Genomic DNA, 24,139 nt, shown 5'->3' with positions numbered 1-24,139 from the left:
TGTGAATTTGAGATTTTATTTCTTTTAAATCCAGTAAACTGGATTATAAGGAAGACAAAAAAAAAAACTCATTTGGGCTGCATTATGTACATGATGAAAAGCGAGATGCATGACTGGACAGTGGGAAGGCAAGGAATTTCAAATCCACTTTACATCTGTGCAACCCTCTCCTTCTTTCTTTCTGTCTCTCTGTCTCAATAATACTTTCCATTTCCATAATGCATTTATTACATTAGTCTTGCCTTATATCAGAAGCTTTTTTCTGTTTCCCTGGTTTGCATGCTGCTTTAAAACAAAATATCCTGGAGGAGCTTAGCACCCATGTCTTCAAGAAGCACCTTCAATGCTTATTTCAAGGCATCCGGCCATCTGCCAAATGAAGGTGGATTTAATCTTGTAAAATTAAATTTCGCTCTGCTGACATACTCGTAGGCATCTGCGGCTGAGCGCTGCGGACAAACTGAACATGACAGGAGCATTGTTTTTTGTCACATCTACTGTGTTGATCTTTTCAAAGTCTCATAAAAATTTATTGATGTCCCTGTTTGCAGCCTAGGATATTAGTGTCTGCAGCACAGATATGATTTGATCTGTCTTCCCTTATTGGCGACCAGCGCTTAGTAATGTTTTTTAATACTTGCTGTCTTATAATCAGTCATTCCCAAAGTTGCAAGGCGGATGCAGTTAAGATCTGGCCTTTATAGTAAGCTGGTTCCCCCCTGAGGCTGATGGCATTGGTGCTCTAAGTATGTAATTTTTGTACAATACATTCTCAAGTAGATAGATGTACTTTATAGCATTTACATCATTCAACAGTTAAGTGTGTGATGAGGGAAGGGGAAGAAAACAGTTACAAATTTGATGTGACAAAAGGAAATCATTATTTCTCGGTGCTGTTTTCGTTTGCAAAAGAATAATGTACATCTGCCACTGCATAATTACTTTAATAAAAAATTTATTTCCAACTCATTTTCTAAAGCTGTATAATTGTTTCAAATTGAACTTGTCTAAAAGGGGAAATTTCATAAGGGACTAGATTGAAACTTCAATAATTTAAATGTATAATTGAAGAGTTTTACTTCAGGGTAATTAATAAGAAAATTCTTCCTGGCTAGAATACAGATTAATATGTTCTAAAGGTTAGTAATCTGTTTTATAGAAAACTAATAAAAAAGAATGTTCCCAGAACGGCACCAAATATGTTTTGTCACAATCTATCACACACATCTGTCCATTTGTCATTATTACTCTGATAGTAGTTTGTTTGCATTTCTTTGGTGTAATGTTGATTACGTGGTTCTATATAGTATGAATGTTTTTAGTGGGGTGCAAATATGAAACCTGCTCCAAAGGCTGGTAAAAAGGACAGAGTTCTTATTTGAGAAGATATAATTCAGTAAGTCCTGATACTGCTTTCCTCCCTGTATAGCCTCCTGCAAAATCACATCCATACTTTTCCACAGAGATAAACAAACTAGTGGAATATCTATAAAGTTGTAAAGTTGATTTTCACCTGCTTGTATTACAACTGTAGTCTTACATTATTTTGTGATCACCTTGTAAGAGTCACAGTGATGGAGTACCACCATGCACATATGCATAACAAACCATAGGATTGCATCAATAATTCCAAAAACTATAAATTCTTAATCTCATTTATTCCACAAAGGGGCACTGAAGAGAGACCATGCACTCTTACCAAAGCGAAAGAGGGATAGATTGAAATAGAAATGACCTGCTGAGTGTTCCCTTGCAAATACTATGGCGGCGTATCACAGAGATCTCCTTCATTTTCTATCTGGGGGTATATGTGTGGCATGGGAATATTGAGAGATGGAAAAGTGGAAAAGCATAAATTTTCTGCAGGAAAATTAGCACCATGTCTAAATCAACAATATACTGCACCATGGGGCACAAAATCATGTGATATCAACCTCAATCCACATCCTTTTTTACATCCACACACCCAGCTATGCTGTGGTATAGCAGTTCTAAATGACAGACAGTCCTTGCCATACAGTGGAAAATGGAAGTCATTCTCTTACACCCTGGGAGGTCTGGGACCTAGTCACATGATTACCTGCTCAAAACCCTGGGTTTGTAGTGCTTTGAAACCAAGAAAAAGAGAGGAAAATAATCATCTCATCACCATATCTTTTTTTAAAAAATGGAAGAATTGTATTTTACAAGTGCGTTGATATTGAGAGAAAGGAAAATATATGGAAGTTGCAGGTTATATCTTTGTAATGCACAGAATATAGTCATCAAAAATGGACAGTAGTTTAGAACAGAACAAATTCTGTGATTATTATTACTGTAATGGTATATGTGACTACCTGATAAATGAGTATCATTATTCTCTTAAATGAGTGGAAATTGAAAATCCCAAACAACTTTTGTTTCACAGCCTATTAGCTGAATTCTTTTAACTGTTTACGCCTATTAATTGAATTCATTTTTTTTTGCCAGATTACGTATTTTGAACAGGCTTTTAGCCCAAATGACAATCTCTTTGAGCAAAGCAGTCATCACTTCTGTTATTTGTACAATGTCTCTATTGGCAGTAGATTAGCTATAATAATAAAGGATGATTGTAGAGTGTGGCCACAGGTCTATCTAACAGGCTGCACCATGGATTGAGAGGAAACTGTTTTACACTTTTAATTCCTGACAGGACAATCCTTCAAACTTGGCCATGCTATTTGGTGCAATCACTGGGTATAGGTCAAGGTCTCCAACAGAGACAAGGAAGGAAATTCAGTTGACCTCATGCACCTCCCAGCAGATGGCTTTGGTGAAGATGTTGGAGGCATGATAGTCATCAGCTCAGCCTTGCATTCCAGAAGGTGAGGCAGAAGTGAAATATTTTAACATTGGGAATACTTGTGTCAAACTAAATGTTTTAGAAAGGAGCAACTTGATTCATAACTTTCTGGAAATTAGGGTACATTTAAAAAATATATTTAACAACCATTTCTGATATCTTCATGATCTCTCTGAGAAGCTGCTGTTTCCCCACCATACATTTGCTAGGAAAATAGGACTTGAGTGGCAGATAAGCAATAATGACAGGCGATGTGCATTTAAGGATAAAGTGGGAATAATGTGCAGTGTATATGGGGGCTTGGGGATGGATGGGGAAACGGTGAGTGAAAGATTGTAAAGAAATGCAATGGTGGTTTCAGATCGACAATACTGACGTTTTCATTCATTCTTGCATGTGGCAATGCTGGTAAGGCCAATACTTATTGCTCACCTCTAAGTATCCTTGAGTTGGTGCCAGTTCAATCATTGCAAGAATAGCAGCTTGGTCCATTTGGTGGCTGTTCATTTCATAGGCAAGTATGTATATAGTCATTATGTAGCTGTGTATCAGGAATCACATATAAGTGAGACTAGGTAAGGATGGTAGTTTTATTTCCCAGATAGGAAATTAGTGAACTAGATGGATTTTTATAACAACTTAGAGGTTTGATGATCACTATTACTAATACCAGTTTTTTAATATTCTGGATTTATTTAATTAACTGAATTTAAAACCTGCCTCTGCAGCAGTATTTGAATTCATGTTGGTAGGTTATCAGTGCAGGCACATGGATTATTGATGCAGTAACATATTCATTCTGCAGTAAAAAAAATCTTCATCCAACTTTATTCATTTAGTTTTTGACTGATTATTCAAACAATTTAGAAAAGTTAACCGGCCCTATCAGTGATCACGTAAGGATCAAAACCAAGAGATTGTAAGAAGCAGAGTTGTTAGCTGATTGAAGAGCAGCACATCCAAACATTCAGGAATTACATGAACTTTTTTTGTTTGATTGTGAAAAGAATTGCAATCTGCCACTGATCGGTAACTGCCTGCCACGAGGTTTTCAGAGTAACTGTCCTCCTCATGTGGAGAATCAACTGACTTCTTCCCTGCATCTCCTCCGGCTTAGGAATTCTCTTTGTGGGAATCACAGGCACAAACCATTTATGTTAAGCAGATTATATATTTTTCCTTGAATCGCTTTTAGTTAGATCCCAGAGGTGGCAATAGAAAGGATACTATCTCTTTTAATGCGCTATCAAATGACTCAAAGTAATATTGCCCAGACCTCTAAATCAATGTGATAACTGACCTTTATAATGCAACTCTCAACTTTGTCTCCTAAATCTATTTAAAACAACTTGGAGTTTTGGTATGTGGGTAAAAATGTTGTGCAGCTTGATCCGTGGGTAATCTTGAAATCTATTTTTTTTTATTTTTCTTGTGCTAAGCAGAAATAATGTCACTTTGACATGTGTGCACTTGGACAGCTGATGTGCTTTCGATGAGATGCAATTTATTGTGTGATATGTTATACAGAAACTGCCAAAATGCACATTTGATTATTTCACAGTACATGTAAATAATTATAATATCCTTTGCAACAGTTTGTGCAGGGAAATTTTGGAGAAAAAAGGTTATAAATAATAAAAAAACATTAGCATGTTGTAGTTGTGCTCAAGCAGAAAATTATCTGGAACTGTGGGCAAGACATGAACTGCAATAAAGTAAAATAATTATTTCCTGTTTCTTCAACAGTAAGCATTCCATGTTGAAGGACAGCACAATCCAAGGGACTGTGAAGGTAAGTGAGCCTGAGTTAATGTTAAAAATAACAGGAGTCATGAAGGAGATGAGGAAAATAGATTGGAAATAAACCAGAAGGCGAAGAAAAGATAGGCAAGATAAAAAAAAACATGCATGAGAGAAATAAGCATGGTACAAAGGAAATAAGATCAAGGAACTAAAAAAATGATGTAGCATTTCAAATGAGTAACTGAAAGAAAGACAGAGCTATAAGGTACAAAACCTGAATGAAATTGAGAGAATTCAAAAGAGATACTAGGGGACAGATCCTTTTAACTGGCATGAGAACAGTCTAGTCCCTGGAGCACCTCATTTTAAGTTAAGTTAGAATTAAGTCCTTGTTAAACAAGCACTCTTCAAGGACTTTCTGCTGCCTTAGAGTGGGATTAAGGAGCAGAAAATATTGTGGGCTCCCGTCAATCCTCTGTAAGAATAAGCTGTTAAAAGGCAGCACCATCAGATACTAACTTTCGGCAGCTACTGTAGCCTTTATTGCAGAGATCTTTCTCCTGAATTTGTTGATGCTGTGAGAATATTAATGTCAAGGACTTTTAAAGGGAAAATTTACAAGACCATTTTCTTTTCTTCAAGCATTCCCTCCTTTCCTCTTGCATCAAGGCTTTCTTCCTTATAACTCAGTGACTGTGTTAAGCCGATGTAATTGGAATAGAATTAGATATTAATAAAGGGTATCAATAAACTATTTTAAACATATTTTACTTCGTTTATTAAAATAGCAATGAACTAAAAAGCTTCTGCAGGTCTTGAACCATTGGGTGCACAAAATTTAATCAGACAGTGTGGCCATTTGGCCTTTCGTATTGATGCGAGCGTTCTGCAAGAGCAGTTAAGCTGGTTCCTGTCTTCATCCTTTCTCTGCAGCCTTACTTTTTTTTCTCTTCAGATAAATATCCAATTCCCTTTTGAAAGCCATGGGTGAATCTTCCTCTATCACACTACCAGACAGCATGGTCCAGTTCCTGACAACTTACTGAATGAAAAGATTTTTTGATTAGTTCTTCTCCCATTCAAATTTCCACCTATGTGAAATGTTTCTATATAACTACGCTGTCCCACTAGGAGTTGAATATCTTTATCAAGTCTCCCCAAAATCTTTTGTTCTGAAAGTAGAACAGCTCCAGCTTCCCAATCTATCCACATACCTGAAGTTGAAAAGTGTGGTGCTGGAAAAACACAGCAGGTCAGGCAGCATCCGAGGAGCAGGAGAGTCGATGTTTCGGGCATAAGCCCTTCATCAGGAATGTCCTCAGATGCTGCCTGACCTGCTGTGTTTTTCCAGTGCCACACTTTTCAACTCTGATCTCCAGCATCTGCAGTCCTCACTTTCTCTCCTAACTGAAGTCCCTCATCTTTGAAATTATGCTCATAAATATTTTTGGCACTCTCCCAAAAGCATTAGCATTCTTTCCAAAATGTGGTGCCTACATAATACAAAATGCTGCTGTTGAAGATGAACCTGTATTCTATAAGCATTTCTTGTGACATTGTTTCTTTTGGCCCTATTTACACACCCATGATCCTGAGTGTGTTATTAACCATTAATAAACTTCCAATGATTTATCCCACGTATACTCGCACCCTTTCATTCCTGCACCTATTTTAGAATGCTTTTCTTTATTTTGTATTGCTTCTCCTCACTCAGTATCCAAATTGTAGAATTATGACATGGTTACAGCATACAGGTGACCATTCAGCTCATCATGTCCATACCAGCTCTCTGCAATAGCAGCTCAGCAACTCCTACTTCCAGCTTTTTCCATCGTCCTACAATATTTTCTTCCAGATAATTGTTCAATTTCTATTTGAAAGCCACAATTGAATCTGTCTCCTCTACACTTGCGGGCAATACTTTCAAGATCTAATCACTCACTGTGTAAAATTGTTCAAGCTAATAGTGCCTTTAAATCTTTGGTCAATCACCTTAATTTTATGTCCTCTGGTCCTTGACCTTATGCTGGATCTCCACTAACCTAAACACCCTTTAGCATTTTATTGATTTCAAAGTTCTGATACATCTTTGGCAGGTGCTTCTTTCCTCTCAAAGGATGGACATCATATATCAGAATTCCCATCAGTAGTGCCACATTTGCACCCAAGGCAATGTACATTTACGTGAAGCAACACATAGTTGCTTGACAAGAACTTACCCTGTAGAAGTTGTCCACTGAAAATAACGAAGATCAATTGAACAAGCAAATTTAAAAGCCGGGGACTTTAACAGGTTCCTAAAGATTTGCACAAAAGCAGAAAATGTGATTAATACTCAGTGGATCTGTAGTGAGAAAACCATTCACTCCAATATTCACTCCGTGTCTTGTGTTGCGACTTTTAGCAGCTGTATGGTGTACCTTTTAAGAGACATGGTTATGATGTCATCAGTGTATTATGGCCTGCCATCTAATGATATATTGCTTAGAAAAGAGGGAAATGTTGGTGTCGTAGTACTGTCACTGGACTAGTAATTCAAATGTTCAGATGAGCGTTCAAATCATACCAAAATAGTTGGCGATATTTAAAAGGGCTGTTATGATGGTGTCCTACTTCAGGCCCAGAAAGTCTGGGTCCAAGTTAACAGCTGCCCTGGAGGTGTGTTATAACATCTCTTAATAGGTTGATTAACAAAAAAAGCCATAAAAATTGTAGTTTCCATCTTGCTGAGTTCTGTACTCTTGCAGCATGACATGCTGAAGCCTGTTGCAATACATTTGAATTGATCTGCGCAAGCTCTGACACACAAGTGCCTGTGATTGTTGTGTACATATATGGTTACTAGACACTGCAACAAAGGATCATTGAATTCTTCAGTACGACATGATCCATTTCTTGTCCATATGCTAAAGGAGCCAACATATATATCACAGGGTGAAAGTGGCAGATCCTTAGTATATCAGCTACCACCTTGGCATGGTGGCACAGTGGTTAGCACTGCTGCCTCACAGCGCCAGAGATCCGGGTTCAATTCCCGCCTCGGGCAACTGTCTGTGTGGAGTTTGCACATTCTCCCCGTGTCTGTGTGGGTTTCCTCCGGATGCTCCGGTTTCCTCCCACAGTCTAAAGATGTGCAGGTTAGGTGAATTGGCCATGCTAAATTGCCTGTAGTATTAGGTGAAGGGTTAAATGTAGGGGAATGGGTCTGGGTGGGTTCCTCTTCGGAGGGTCGGTGTGGGCTTGTTGGGCTGAAGGGCCTGTTTCCACACTGTAAGCAATCTAATCTTAAAAAAAAACTGTTGTAATCACCAATACTGCTTGTGAAAGAAGCTTCACTGAAGGTTAAGCAATCTTGTATCTTAAAGCATTTGGATGACCAACCACAATAAGACCACATGAGTCTAATCTTCTACTTGAATGGTCAGGAGGCATACTTACCTTCTTTCTTCTTAAACTTCAAGACCTATCAATCCAGAAGCCCACCATTTCCTTTAAAAAAGTATAAAGTGAAATTTAAACACTTCCAAGAAGTTAAGATTCAGTTGTCAAAAGGCTTCTTACAGAGCTAAAATTAAAACCTGTAGCTGAAAAGCTTCCTGCAGTAATAAAACTGACATTGAAAGGATACTGTCAGGTTAAATATACAACTTTGCTGTTCAAAACAAAAAAAACCTTTTAAACATGAATAGGTGATTTTCTAACCAAGAGCAGCTTACCTGTGTGCAGTAGTAAGTTGTTTCTCCCATTTTGTCTTCAATTTGGTGCGAGAGCTGGAATGATGTCATTGCACCCTAACTGTTTCTAGTGGCTGAAACTTGCAATTGCAGGCCTTTTACAGAGACAGACTCAGACTCAGCAAAATGTCTTAAAGAGGTCACAATCATGAAAAATAAAGTAGAAACAAAATAAGGAACAATAAAAGGGTGGAATCAAGTGAAAGAAAGGGAAAAAAATCCCTCACTATACTTCAACATAACAAAATGTCACAGAGGCCTGCAACAAGAAATTGAAGGCAAATACTTGATTATGGATTGGGCAGCAAGTGATATTTTCACTGAGATACAGCTATTTAAGCAACATATGCAGATTTACTTCATAGGTCTAGCCATAATTGATTCTGATTAGTGATCTCTTCAAATATTATTTGCCATTAGTCAGGAGTAGCTTTGCCAAATAAATGTATCCAGTTTTTCTGAGGGCAATTTTTAAAACATCGAATGAAGATCTGAAGAATACTTGATGAACGGCTAAATGTACAAACCAACTTCCAAATTCATAGACTCCGATACATGTCTTACAGATAGAAACTTAGTCATCAGATACTACAGAAAAGGACATGAATATGATTTATCTGAAAAAGAACTTGCAGAAATGTTAATAAATATCACTAATCACCACTACTTTGATCAATGCTTTCCATAAAGATCTTCTGGACAAGAAAAAGGGCCATACAGTTGATCCCTTTTTGGAAGGTTATAGTCAACTGAAACCATAGTGGTGGATCAACATCGATTACACGCTGTGGAGTAATGAAATGCTATTTCTATCATCAGCAAGTCCTTTCATAGAACTAGGTTGGCACACAGAAGTTGCATAGCAGTTTCTTGTATTACAATGCATGTGGAACCAAAGGACATTGGGCAAGTATAAGTAGAAAATCTGGTTTCAAATCCAAGTTACTTACTGGGACAAGTCCCAGGTCATCAACAAGTTAGAAGAACATTGCAATGCTGGCAGCATAGAAACCCATCCAAACATACAAAAATACATCAACAAATTGAACAGCCAACAAATTGAAAGGCAATCTTTAGAAGATGACCAAGACATTCATATTGACAACCTCACAGACTGTCAGCAGTATAAAATGAGAACATAAGCCTTAATGTTGTTTTAATGATAGCAGTGAATTGCCAGCCCTGTTGTACCTCTGGAAGTATGTCGTCATTTTGGTAATCCAGTTTCAATTGACCCTCTGAGTTGCAGAATACGGTAGTCAAATGCAGGAAAGACCTCTTGGCAAATAGGAGAGAGGTTAGGATGTATTGGTGGCACCTTGCATAACATTGAGTACAGGAAATTTTTCCCCTTCTCATGCCACCAAAAGCTGCATTGTTCATGTTGTCTACCTTACCTGGTGCATTACCCTATAGATGCCCCTGTAACTTTGAGGCTGCATGCATCTGCACTGGTGTCTACATGGGCGAGAGAACATGTGTTGTTAAGTTCTGATCTGGTTAGATGCAGTGGGCACTATCCAACATTATCTAACACATCTAGAGAAAGAGAGAAGAAAGACAAATTACAATAATGGCCCGATGAACAACTAACACACACAGCTTTCAATAGGAATGACGCAGTGTAGACCTTCAGAGTATGTTTGCTAGCTTTTAGTGAAAAAGAAAGGGAAGGTACTTGAAAAAGACAAATATTTTCTAACTAATTCGTACATCTTTCAGAGAACCAGCACAGACATGATGCAAGGAACTTTCTGCTTTTGTACTGTAGCATTTGATTTTTTCTAAAAGACGAGCAATTGAAGTTAATATTGAATGTTGAACCTTATACTTTCTCATTGATACTCTTATGGCTTTGCTTCTTTCCCATAGGGAATCAGCTCTGGTAGGAGGTTTATCGATGATCTCTTCTTGTAGTTAGGATAAGGAATAAAAAAAACAGAAAGAGTATAAGAATTGAGGAGTTATAGTTGCCAGGGAGAGATGTAATGGTTAAATGATAGCATACAGAATATAGTTGATGCCAATTTATATATTATAAATTAAAGCTCATTGCGAGCACAGCACAGTTCTACATGTTATGTTGAAATTAGGAATACTGTACAGTGAACTTGAAAGGATTGACATTTGTCAGATTAAATTTCAATGCTTGGATTAAATATGTATTTACCTGGAATATTTTGTGTTTAAGTAGTTTCAGTTTGGTAGTTTTAATTTTGGATATGTGTCCACAAAGTCCATTGCAAAGATTTGTTTTTGCCTTGGACAAGACCAGTAGTCTAAGATTTGTGACATACCTCAGCAGTTTCTAAACATCTGAATTTGTTCTGTTCAGATTTCAGCTTAGCTGGCTACCTTGACTTAACTAGGGATGGGCTGAGATTCGATTTGGTGTGGAATTCTTTAGTGGGATATTTTTCTTGTTTCCCATACAAATACTGATGTGTGCTTGGGATTTGATTAAAAGATTGAAATGTGCCCCTTGTTAGTGAATGGTTTTCCACAGTAATCAGATTCTTAAATCATCAGGAACAATGGATAGAGGAGAGTGTGGGCGGTGACAAGAAAGTTCGGAAGATAAAGATCAGGAGCTTGATACTGAGGGAGCATTTCCAAATCTTCCTCTTTAATATTTAAATAGCAGCTTCAGAATTTCTCTAATGAATGGTGACTACCTTATTTCTATGTATTTACAGCACATTATTAACCCAACCTTCCTCACTTCTATAACATTTACACTTTTTTCTTTTTTCAAGAAACTGGAATGTGCAAATTAGAGACTTGTAAATCAGGGAATGTACCTGGTGGCTGCAGCGCACTGCTTGATTGTCCAAGCTTGCATCGAACTGTCTATTCACCACAACATCTCTGCCTGCTCCATTCTCCTGCTCTTTCCTTTATCCTAGCAATGCAGCATAGGCAAAGCCACCAGCCTCAGCAGTGTCATGCCTGCTTTTGGTCCAATTCTGACACTACTTTAGCCCTTCAGGACTTCGCTTTGGAGCTCAGGGACACCCAGGACATGCGTGTTTCTGCCAGGTGGCTTTCTGTACAGGGATGAACACTCATCTCCTGCATCGACTTGGAAGCATCTTTTAGCTCTCTGCTTGATTTCTTATTGGTCACTTACATTATTGCTTACTTGGATGCTGCCAGCCTCTGTGGCTTGCATGGCTTTTAGTGCAGAGGGAAAGGCAGGCAGCTTGTCAAAGTGCAGTGCACTGAACAGTAAAAGGGGGTCTTGTCGCTGTTTGGCACCGTGCTACAACAATGTTGCATTTCCGGCAGAAGATAGAAGAAATGCACTGCATTGTCTTAAACCAAACGGTCCTGTCTGAAAGGCATAATGGAGTCATGTGGGATTACAGTAAATCAGGAAATGTCGCCAGTCAGTCAAATGCTTCATCCAAATCTAGTCTAAGAGGTTGGCAAAGGTCTGTCAGGTATTTGGTCCTAACAGAGTCTGAATGTCCATGTTCTTGGAGTCTGGAAACTAGGCCATGACGAGTCCTGAAGATAAAATGCAACCAGCCTGAGGATTAGAGATGTATTAGTTAGGATGCTGCGGAGGCATCGTTCTGGTATGTGGACCAATTTTTGCAGCATTGAGACAAAAGAAGGGATTTAGTATGATGAAAGTAAATGCAAGAGAATTTACTGGCGATGCAGGACAGGAACTATGGTGAGGTAGCTTCATAGAGTGAATGGGAAGTGCAGAGGACAGGAAGGATTAGTAGCCTGGAATATGTGGTGGGTTAGAGCTGTTTAGTGGATGTGATGCATGCAACAGTGAGAGTTGTAGTCCAATGAATTTTGGTGAGATGCATCTGTACTGGAACAGAGTGAATGGGAGTCCTGTGACTGTGAGGTGGCCAAGGTAAAATGGTGGTCCTCTCCTTTGCACAGTACAGAAACTTATTGACTTTTCTCCTGTGATACTTATGAGTTCGGGCACTGATGCATGGCGCTATCTTAGTCCAGGTGCCTGTGTCTTATGGCATGACCTCCTACAACAGTCAGCAAGATAAAGGAATTCCCTCCTTTTCACCACCCCATCCACCAGAACCTAGTGGCCCCTGTCCACAAAGTGGGAAAATAACCTGCTTTCTGGGCATTTCTTGAGTGACAATGGTAGAGCATCACAGTCAGAGGTGCAGTTCCTGGCTCTGTGTTTGAAATGAGTGAAATGTAGCTGAGCTTTAAGTATGGTGCCTGTGGCATGTATGCAGAGGTCCTGGTAGTGGTGAGCATCTCTTTCTTTCTTGCTTTGCAACTAAATGAGAAGGGAGCCAAAGAGCTTGGTTATATAATTAGTAAGGTGAAGAATAGAAGATTATGTGAGAAAAATTGCTGCAGGCCATGATAGACTGGACCCTGTGAATCTCACTCAACAAAATCTGAAAATGGGAAAATTCGAGAATTGAGATTCTTCACAGTAAGTGGCAAAAGAATTTTGTAGTCTATTAGTAGCTTTTTCTAAAAAAAAGTTATGACTATGCTTCAGTTTGGATAATCACCTCCTTTTATGTACTGACTAGATATGGTGTGGTTTTGTCGTACCTAATTTTTCCTCTGTTTTCCTTATGTCCTCTCCAAGGTAATCAATTCTTTGTGATTCTGACAAAAATATACCTTCCCTTCATGTCTCTCTTTTAAAATCTGTGGCCTTTTGACATAATTGACTACAGCATTTTTCTCCAATGGTCGTCCACCATCAGCTCGCTGAGTGGGCTCACACTAACTTGATTTGTTCAGTAGAAGCCAGAAAATCACTAGCAGTTACTCCTCTTCCTGTGTCTGCAGGAACCTCTTGGTTTACTCTTGACATCTCCCTATTGCTCATTTACATGGTGCCTGTCAACTAAATGAGCCAAAACCACAGCTTCAAGATGACACCCAGCTCTACCTGTTTGATTCATCCACTACCTTTAAAGTGTTGGAGTTCTTGTCCACAATCCAGTATTAGATGTGCAAAATTTCCCACAACCAAGTATTTGGAAGACTGAAGCCACTGTTTTCAGTTCCAGTCTCAAACACTATTCTCTAGCCAAAACTCTATCACCTTATCTGACAATGTTCTGAGGCTGGACCAGACTTATTACCAACAAACAAGATTGAGATTCAGGCCTGCAAATGTGTTTGATCTCATATTGGTAAGACTGGATAGATGGCTGAAATTGATATTAGTACTGGGTTTTCTGTCAGGAATTTAGGGTGCTTTTAGTAGAGATCTCTAAGGAAAAATGTTGGGAAGACCAGAATTCCTGTTTTATAATCTGCGTCTTTTCATATCATTGGCTACCTTTCCCATCAATTGGAGTGCAACTCATGTTGAGTACAATATTTCCGATCAATGTTTTAACAAAGTATCTCTATTCCGAGATTCTGAATTACTCATTTCCTTCCATGTCCTTGTTGCTGAATTAGTGACAGGAAGAGTTGGATTTAAAGAAAGAAGGAATTAAAGCCCTGCAGTCATACTACAAATAGCATGTAAAAGTTACATTTAATAAAATTAATTTACTAGCATCATTGCAATCTGTTTTGAGAAAATCCTCACTTGTCATGGAGAGCAAAATTAAAGCCAAATGATATAATATTCCAGGTCTTCTCAGTCAGCTTCTTCCACACTTGATTCAAACCAGGTCCTTGTGGCTACAATACATTAACTCTTCGTGCACCTATCCCCTCCCAACAAAACAAAAGCCTGCTCTCACTTACTCATCATTTCACACTGCAGCAATTTCTCATTCCACAAATTAGAACAATCAGACATTCCACAGTGGTGCAGTGCTGAGTACAGTGCTGTGGCGATGTAATCGGATCCTTAACCTGGCATCTATTCACCAATCATGTGAATCAATGACAAATTGAAATACAGTTTCTAGTGCCAGACAATTTGGCACATAAGTTTTAAATAGTAATTGGTTTGAAAGCAGAAGTATTTATCCAAACAAAGAAAATAAAAATAAAATAAATGGGGAAATTACCCTTCATGCAGCTGATTTTTTTAAAAACAAATTCATTCTAAAGCTGGTCAAGCCTATACAGGAAAAGAGTTGGAGAGAAAGACTCCCAGATTTCTTCTTTCAGCCGTCTGTAAATGAGGGGATAGCACTTAATAGTCTCAAATAGCTGCCTTAAAGGGAATTCAGTTAACAAAATGTCAGAGGGAAATGCACTTCCATTCACTTTATGACACATGATCCTGCACACGTAGGGAAACAATATTTACAATGTGCAAGCAATTTCAATTCATTTTGGAGATGTACGATGAAGATTAATTTGCAGCATAGAAAATAGCAAGGGAAAAATGTCTAATGCTTCCCTCTAAAAAGGAGCTGTCTTGAAGTCAGAGGTGTTGGAGCCACCAGGCTTACAAAGATTAATTGCCTTGCTGCCATTAAACCTAAAATTAGCTGGTGGGGGAACATCATGTAAAAGGTTGAAAAGCCATGAATTATTATTTTTAAGCTCTTACCTTTTGAAGATACTTTTCCCTCTTGCAAATGTCACTTGTGCTGAGCAAGCCGGTTGTGTAAAAGTTATGTTTTTTAATCATGCTGGGCAAATTATTTTTTTGATTAATTTTTCTTCGCTTTTATCGTTTTTCAATCTCTCAGCACAACTGCTGACCTGCACACCATCCTTTCTTCAAACACAGAATGAAATAAAGGAGGGAGAGGACAGGTGAATGAGTCGCAGGGGCCCTTTGATTTTGTGCTTGCTGTAGAGACCAGTGTAGCAGAAACATATCAAAGCATTGTGTATTCTGGTAACATACTGAAAAACACTGCAAAAGGAATTGCCCTTTGCTTTAGCACGGTGCTGTATCATTACGAATATTTCCATCAAAATGCTTTTAACATCCTCTTTCCATTCACATGCTGTAATGATGATAATAGAGGGTTCTCTTGATAACTTCTGATTTTTGAATAAAATTGCATTTTTAAAATTTATTTTTCAAACATCGGCCCAAATTACTGATTGATGTTACAGTCCAGCCAGCCTCCAGTGCAGCTTATCTGACTGACATTTTCATCACATTTGGACATTGGTGGCAAGAAGCATTGTGAGCCTGTTTAACTGTGGAGAATATGATTACTAAGCACAACTGACCATCCTCAAAATCTCACAAGTGCAGTTTTCAGCAGGGGTGAAATAGATATCAATCAGGAAGGGGACCTTGGCTAGTTGTGGCATTTATGACCATTGAACAACTTTCACATATGGTGTGAATTTTCCATGCAAAGTCTAAAATTGGAAATCAGTATTCCAGCTGATAGGGTGGGAGGGGCTTTTTCAATTTTCTGCTCATCAGACACCCTCAACTTGTAACCTCTTTGTTGAGCAAAGTGACTAGTTTCTCCAAAGTTAGTGACAGATTTTGCATTTTGAATATTTCTATGATAATTTACTTTGAGTCTCTTCAGCAGGAGTAGCAGCCAAAAGGTCCTGATGTAAACAATCAAATGCATATCCAGCTCATTCAAGCGCAATATGTTAGGAAAACCACAGACAGTTCACTCACAAGTATGCATGGGGCGAATTTGCACCAGTTAGGCACCTTAAGAGGAAAAATGATTCTAATTTTCACACAAAAGTAATTGAAAATTCCCCTTTTTTTGCCATAATGTTCTACTATGCAATAGTTCTAAAAGCAGTGGGTACTGTAAATCTGTAGCTGATTCTGTGACAGACCTGTATTTTTTTTACTGTAGCTAAATATCATGGATCTAAACTCAGGACTATTTTTGAATTGTCAGCTGTTTTGGTGCTGTGTCAGGTGTTCCTAGTTTTGAGCTGAAGCACATATATCGTGTAATCTTGGCTATAGTTTTGATAGAGAGCTTTCACCAGCTCCATGGATGCTGGGATTGTTGCACTTCCAATTTTTCTGCTTCCAGAAGATAAAAGATATATGTCATGATTTACAGACACAGTACTTGATATGGAAGACATGGAAATTAGAAGATTGTAATCTGCTAACTACAGAAGAGTTGGTTACCCTAAAATTATTATTACATTGAATTTAAAAAGAGGATGCCTTCAACTCTATTTCTATGTATCTACACAGTACTGTTCATCAATCCGACCTTTTGTTGCTTCCCTCAACCAATTCCTGGCATTACTGATGCTAAATCCCTCAATATAACATTCTTGGAGGGAAGGGGGGTGGGGGTGGGGCGGAATTATCATTGGTCAGAAACTGAACTGTACCAACCAAAATAATACTCTGGCTTCAAGAGCAAGTCAAAGGCTTGGAATTCGATGGTAAATAACTTCCCTTTTGTCTTTACATTGCCTGCTCATCAGCTATAAGGCACAAGTCAGAAGCATGATAGCATAATCTTTACTTGGCTTTGTGTATCCAACAACCAAAAACTGTGACACCATCCAGGCCAAAATCGCCGAGTTGTTTGGCATCCCATTCTCCTATTCACCACCTTCAACAGTCACTCCCTCTACCACTGACACACAGTGGCAGCAGGGTGTAGCATCAACCAAATGTACTGCAGCAACTCATCATAGCTCCTTCAGCAGCATCTTCCAAACCTGCGGCCCCTACCATCTAGAAGGACCAGGGCAGCAGATGCATGAGAACATCACCATCTACAAACTCCTTTCCAAGCCATACATCATCCTGACTTGGAACTATAATTGCCATTCCTTCACTGTTACTGGAGCAAACTCCTGGAACTCTCTTCCTAATAGCATTGGGCTGTACCTACATTATAAGAATTTTAGGGGTTCAAGAAGGCAGCTCATCACCATCTTCTCAAGGGCAATTAAGATTAGATTCCCTACAGTGTGGAAACAGGTCCTTCGGCCCAACAAGTCCACACCGACTGTCCAAAGAGTAACCCACCCAGACCCATTTCCCTCTGACTAATGCACCGAACACTATGGGTAATTTAGCATGGCCAATTCACCTGACCTGCACATCTTTGGACTGTGGAAAGAAACCGGTGCACCCAGAGGAAACCCATGCAGACAAGGGGAGAAGGTGCAAACTCGACACAGACAGCCGCCCGAGCATAGAATTGAACCTGGGTCCCTGGTGCTGTGAGGCAGCAGTGCTAACCACTGAGCCACCATGCTGCCATTTATTACCCACTGTAAAGATGGGTAATAAATGCTGGCCTAGTTCATGACACTCTTGTCCCAAGAAAGAATGAAAAAATCAAGCAGTCAGAGGCAAAATTGAAGGCCTACTAATTCATGTCACAGGGAGAAAGTGAGAACTGCTGATGCTGTAGACCAGTGTCGAGAATGTGATGCTGGAAAAGCACAGCAGGTCAGACAGCATCCAAGGAGAAACAGAACCAAAGGAATGAAGGGCTTATGCCTGAAACATCGATTCTCCTGCGCCTCGGATGCCACTGTGCTTTTCCAGTACCACACTATTCGACTCTAATTCATGTCAAAGTATGGTTAAGGATATCAGAACGTGTCCTCTTAATTTTTATCAGTAACAGTATGAACCACTTTAAATTTCAGCTCATGATATCAAGAATGTATAATGCTGGTGAGCTAGTGAAAAGCTGAGATAACATTTTGATAGCATTTTGATTTTTCCTTCAATAATTTAAATTTAGACAGTTACAATTAAATGTGCATTTAAAACATCTCCGTGTTGTATTTCTGGTGGCTATATCTATTTGATATGCAATTGCATTCTGTGAAAATATAACTGAGGTGCCATCGTTCCTGATGGCAGAACAGACAGGTTACCACTTTTTCTCTTGCTTTTCCTGATTCTTGCTTGACTCAAATTAAAGTATAAAGTGCCGGCAACATGCATGGGATACACATGTGATCACAAGACAAGGAAAACTTTTCCCTGCGGACACTGCCATCAGCTGACAATGCAGCAAGTACTGGGAGCTATAAAAAAGCCACTGGGACAAACAAGGAGGCTTGTCACCACAGCCACAACTTCTCTGCCCGAGTCCCAGTGTTTTGAAGATTCTAAGCCATAGGTAAGTAGAGTGGGGAACGGATTTCACAAGGTAGTGTTGACAGGGTGAGTGGGACAGGGATGTCAGAAGCACAGACAAGGTGTGACTCTCATTAGGTCTGCTCCTTCCCAATATCCAGTCCCTCAATTAGAAACTCTTTGCCTTTGATTGAGAGACATCCTCCACCCCTGAGGTGACAACCACCTCGCACAGTTTGATCTATCATGCAGGCTGCATGGTGTCCTTAATGCGCTATTTATGGGCCTCATTTGGCAGTGGAGATGGTTGGTCAACCATAAAGCTTTGCACCTAATATCTCTTTCTGTTGGAGGCAGGAAGGAAGTGAGGTCCTAGTACAGCACCACCCCACTTCATTAAATGTTCTTCCTGTCTTTCAGCTGGTGAGAGCAGCACAGCCCACCATCTTTTTCATTAATTTAAAGTGGTTGGGAGATTTCCCTTAAGATCCAACTTTTATTACCAGAGCATGTATTTGAGTAAAATGAAAGTATTTTCTCTCCCTCTCGTAAGACACTTAACACGATGGGCAGAATCAGGGTAGGCCCTAAATGATGTGGACTAGGGGGAGAAATCTGGGAAACTACAGAGAAATCCATCAAGGCCTTCCTCCACACTAGCAGCAATCAGCTGCATTCTCCAACAGAGTTTTGGGTGTCGAGATGCGTTTCTCACTAGGCAGCAGCAAATTGCCTACATTTTTTGTTTGTTTGTTGTCCTTTGCTTGTTGTAAGCCTTGTTAACTGCACACCTTGCCTCATTGAATTGCAGCCTCCTATCCTACCACTGACGTGAGGAAAACTGGATGTCGAGAATTCTGAAAGTCAGAGCGGATAACGGGTGACTCCAGCTCGCTGTTGATCCTCTGAATGCCATCTTGGACATCTGGCCCCAGTGTCTCAGGACATGCTCCCAGGCAATAGCTGCACATACCTTACATCCACAGAGGCTGACACCTGACAAATGCCAGTCTCCACGCATCATCATGCTATATATCCAATGCACAGTCCAACGCTATTGCTCTTTATTGCTGCACTATGAAGCACTCTTGCAACTATCATTGAAATGTTGTTGAAGGAGACTTTGTGTGTAGGGACAAGCACCCTGCTCATAGATTGGACCAGGGAGCATCTTAGGGCTGAATGCTTGCTCTCTTAGGGTTCACTCAGTGCCTATGTGGATGCTCAGAGCATACTTGCCTTACTTTGTCTTTTTGCACTTTGCCTGAAGTAGCAGGGTTCTCATGGTGTTGCTGGAGTGTCAGTATCTGAGGAGGCAGACGATGCAGGAAGCACCTTTGATGGTTCTTCCACTGAAGCATCCATGTACTCTTCCTCAAAGGTGGTGAAGGGGATGTCCAGTGGGGCAACATTTTTGTTTTTGGCTAGACATGGTGCTGTTATCTGAACGACCCAAAACATAGAAGGCACCGTGACCAAGGGTTAAAAGCTGTGGCAGGTAAAATGTACATTGACACAAGTAAATTGGGAGTTGCAGTACAATGAACAACTCTTACTTCATTGCTGGGACATGGATGTCTCTGCATCTCCACAGGACTTGTCCTGGTTCTTGCCAGCAAGATTCAAGATCCTTTCCTTGTAGGGGGTGAGGAACTGAATATTGGGCCCCGAGCACCGTTACTGGCCCTTCCGGCCCTATTGTGGGATGTTTTCTCCGATAATGAGAGAAAGGGAGGGATTAAGTGAGATGTAGGTATCTGGCACAACTGTTAGCATTGGTGCAAATGGTGGAGTGGTGATGAGGTGTCCCAGGCGAATGAGTAAGCAGTGCATAGGGCCCACAGGGTTACTTGTTGGAGTTGGTGAGAGCAATGAGGGAAGATACTGCATGCAGTAGAGTAGAGTAGCTTTTTATTTGTCATTTCCACCATATACAACTGATACAGTAAAAATGAGACAGTGTTCTTTCAGGACTGAGGGTGCTACATGTACAGCACAAACTGCACAATCGTACACAGCATAAAGTGCATAAGAAGTACAAAACATGTAAGTTACAGTATAAAAGAAGAATGATAAATAATAGACACTTTTTTAGCACCAATTTGAAGTCATGCAAAGGATTTCAGATGGGAAAGAGTCCGATCATACTTTGGGGAAGAAACTGTTGCACAGTCTGGCCATGAGAGACCGAATGCTCCGGCATCTTCTGCCAGATGGCAGGATGGAGAAGAGTTTGAATGAGGGGTGTGTAGGGTCTTCCACAATGCTCTTAGCCTTTTGGATACAGTGTGTTGTGTAAATGTCTGTAAAGGAGGGAAGAGAGACCCCGATGATCTTCTCAGCCGTCCTCACTATCCGTTGTGGGGTCTTACAATCTGAGATGGTGCAATTGCCAAACCAGGCAGTGATGCAGCAGCTCAGGGTACTCTCAATGAACCCTCTGTACAATGTGTTGAGGGTGGGAGGTGGGCTTTCCTCAACCGATGCAGAAAGTAAAGATGCTGCTGGGCTTTCTTGGCTATGCAGCTGATGTTGAGGATCCAGGTGAGATTCTCCACTAGGTATACGCCAAGAAATTTGGTTCTCTTCACGATCTCCACAGGAGAGTCATCAGTGTCCGGAGGAGAGTGGTTACTCTGTGCCGTCCTGAAGTCAACAATCATCTCTTTCATCTTGTCCACGTTCAGAGACAGGTTGTTGGCTGTGCATCAGTCCATTAGCTGCTGCACCTCCTCTCTGCATGCTGACTCATTATTCGTGCTGATGAGACCCACAACAGTCATATCATCAGCGAACTTGATGATGTAATTCGACCTGTGCATCGCTGCACAGTCATGTGTCAGCAGGGTGAACAGCAGTGAACTGAGCACATAGCCCTGGGGGGCCCCGTGCTCAGTGTGATGGTGTTGGAGGTACTGTTCCTGATCTGGACTGACTGCGGTTTAGTAAGAGGATTTAGATCATGACCCTCTGGGGAGAAGTAGAGAAAGAGTTTGTGCGAGATTGCAGAGAGTAGATTAGGATTCTTAACTTGGCAGGGTAGAGAAGGCCATTGACCTTGTTTCTACGCTGTTGGGCATTCCTCCGAAACGTGGAGACTACACTGACCCAGGTGGCAACCCCTGACCAGAATGGTAGCATCTGGTGGTCCTGGGAAACGTGGAGGGCCCTCCTCTACACCACCCCATCCACCAGGATCTCCAATTCCCTGTCCAGTATCACAATTTGCCCTTGCCTGTCATTGCATCCACTAAACTGTGTGCAGCCAGGTAGGGCAGCTCTGGAATGCCAGCATTTAGAATCATAGAATCCCTACAGCATGGAAGCAGGCCATTCAATCCATCAAGTCAACATCAACCTTCCAGACAGCAACCTACCCAGACCCACTCGCCCTATCCTATCCTCGCACAGTGGCTCAGTGGTTAGCACTGCTGTCTCACAGCGCCAGGGACCTGGTTTTGATTCCAGCCTCAGGCAACTGTCTGTGTGGAGTTTGTACATTCTCCTCATGTCAGTGTGGTTTTCGTCTGCGTATTCTGGTTTCCTCCCATCATCCGAAGATGTGCAGGTTAGGTGGATTGGCCATGCTAAATTGCCATTGCGTCCAGGGATGTGTCGGTTTAGGTGGAAATGCAGGGTTACGGGGGTTGGGTCTGGATTGCATGTTCTTCGAAGGGTTGGTGTTAACTCAATGGGCCAAATGTTGTGCTTCCACACTGTAGAGATTCTATGATTTTATCCATTTCTATTCTATGAATTGAACCTAGCTCCCTGGCGCTTTGAATGCTAACCACTGAGCCACTGTGTCACTCCAAACTTCTCTGGGTACAGAGCAGCATTTTAGAGATGACACCATGTCAGGGATGCTGGTCTCTTCTGGGATATCCAGGTAATGAGGAGTTCTTTCAGCTACAACCATCAGAAGAATTGGGTTAGTATTGCATCAAATGAGAAGGATATCATAGAGGCCAGATGTGTTGTTAAAGAGGCAAGTTTGGGATGACTGCACCAAAACCCATGGAGAGAGGACTTCTGAAAATCAATGCAATTGATGCCTTTTACTTGAATTGAGTATCAATCGTGTGTAGCTATACTATTCCCTTTGCACTATCTATAAAGAAGTATGGTTTATGGGGAGGGGTGATCTCAAAATGCTGGATGAAGGAGATTATTGTTGTGCAACACTCTAGACCACTGAGAAATGAAGGTCATCTAAAGCGAGGCACTCAAATTCTAGCAACAGGCAACACTTGGGACTTAAAATGTAACCCATATGGGAGTAAAATCCTCAATTATTCATAAATATCAGTCATTAATGAACTAACTACTTTAAAATACTTAACTCTCCATTGTCTGATTGAACTGTGTGTGCCTAACAAATACCTGATATTAAATATGATAGGAAGGATTTTAAGCCCAAACCAGCTTCTGAGTATTTGTTATTTTGAAACCTTGTAACACTATAAGTTGATAAGTGATTCGGAGTTAATATTTTACCACTAGATGTCTGCAGTACATTTCATAATATTTTATTTACAAGGTATGTGCAAAACACATAAAAAACTGTACTTTTTACTTTGACTCTTTCAATCCAGTTTTAAGCTTTTGAATGTTTTACTTTGATATCTGAGTGAATACTGTTGATTCCCACACTACTATTCCAGTGGTGCACCACCCATCAGCCATGTATTCATCTAGCTGAGTACTGCAACTGGCAAATAAACTGTTGGACCTCATGAAAAATGGAATGTGCTTTATAGTGTTTAGTGATTGATAGTATCTCATTTCTACATTTCATTTCAAAATAACAATATTTATAGTTAAAAAGTAAAATGTTGAAATTCTAACAGTTTCCTTTTTGTCATTACCAAATAATCGATTATGCACCCAGAAAATCCATGACTTGTATTAAACGATCTATTATTTGTGACACCCTTATAATACACTACAGCTGCATAAGGACAGTATTATTTAGTATCAGTGGCTCTGCACTCTCACTTACACATGCAAGGGAGGTGTTTGGAAGTGAGCAGCTCCACAGTATTTAAGAATAGTTTATTAAGCTGAACTGTAAGCTGTATGTAGAAGAGGGCTTGAGATTGACATGTTTGGGATTAGTTCGGCCCTACATTTTTCAGAGGTCGTCTCCATGGATCTCAGAGGCTGTGAAATAAATGGGCCTTGCTTTAGCAGCTGGCCAAATGTATGAAACCAATACATAACATTTAATTCCACTGTCTGCATAGGGAGAACACAGATTATTCAGTTATTTGATTAATACAGGAATGAGTTTCTACTTGACCAAAACTATTGTGCTCTATTAATCATTTGACCTTTATTTTGAATAAAAGGTTTTGGGAGGGAAAAGAGAATAATTTACATGGCAGAAATACTGTCTCAGTATATCTTGGACATGAGATCAGCCATAAATTGGAGAAGAAAGAAATGATAAATCAGTGGTTAAAGAATAAGTCTCAATGTCAAGACATTTTTATAAATTAAACATTAATGAAGAATTAGGATTCCCCTTAGTGTAGTTTTCTTCATGTTTATATCTGCTGATTAAAATATGTGCATGCATTTTTGTTTAATTAGTGTAGTTCACTGACCTCACTGGGGAGGAGAGTGGTGGGGGCAGGTGTTGGGGTTATCTAGCTATTGGGTATGACCATTGCACCAAGAAATTAACAAGCTAACACTGAAGCACCCTGAGTTACTGAAAAAAACCCTCTAACATTAATTCAGCTATTTCACACTATCATCCTTAATATGTTCTCTCTGTTAGTTTCCCTTATTATTTCATCATCAGTTATCACACAAAACAAAAATAGTTGATAAATTGGCAGAAATAATCAATCAGACTGATCGCAGTTATTACTAATAGTTTGTTGTCTTTTA

The 24,139-nt window shown here is 40.0% G+C and overlaps 1 protein-coding gene across 1 annotated transcript in view; it reads left to right on the top strand.

Moving 5' to 3' along the window:
• Positions 1 to 24,139, top strand: part of rnf220a (ring finger protein 220a) — a 512,316-nt gene that overhangs the window by 340,347 nt on the left and 147,830 nt on the right. Inside the window, exon 4 of the mRNA XM_087990559.1 lies at positions 4,571 to 4,616. Coding sequence (XP_087846685.1) covers positions 4,571 to 4,616 — 46 coding nt within the window. The remainder of the gene's footprint in view (positions 1 to 4,570; positions 4,617 to 24,139) is intronic.

Source organism: Chiloscyllium plagiosum, unplaced genomic scaffold (genome assembly GCF_037043375.1).
Source record: "Chiloscyllium plagiosum isolate Xiang-an unplaced genomic scaffold, Cpla_swu_hap1 HiC_scaffold_9, whole genome shotgun sequence".
NCBI classification, from domain to species: Eukaryota; Metazoa; Chordata; class Chondrichthyes; order Orectolobiformes; family Hemiscylliidae; genus Chiloscyllium; species Chiloscyllium plagiosum.
The sequence above is the reverse complement of the archived record's forward strand: the minus strand, read 5'-3'. Positions and strand labels throughout refer to the sequence as shown.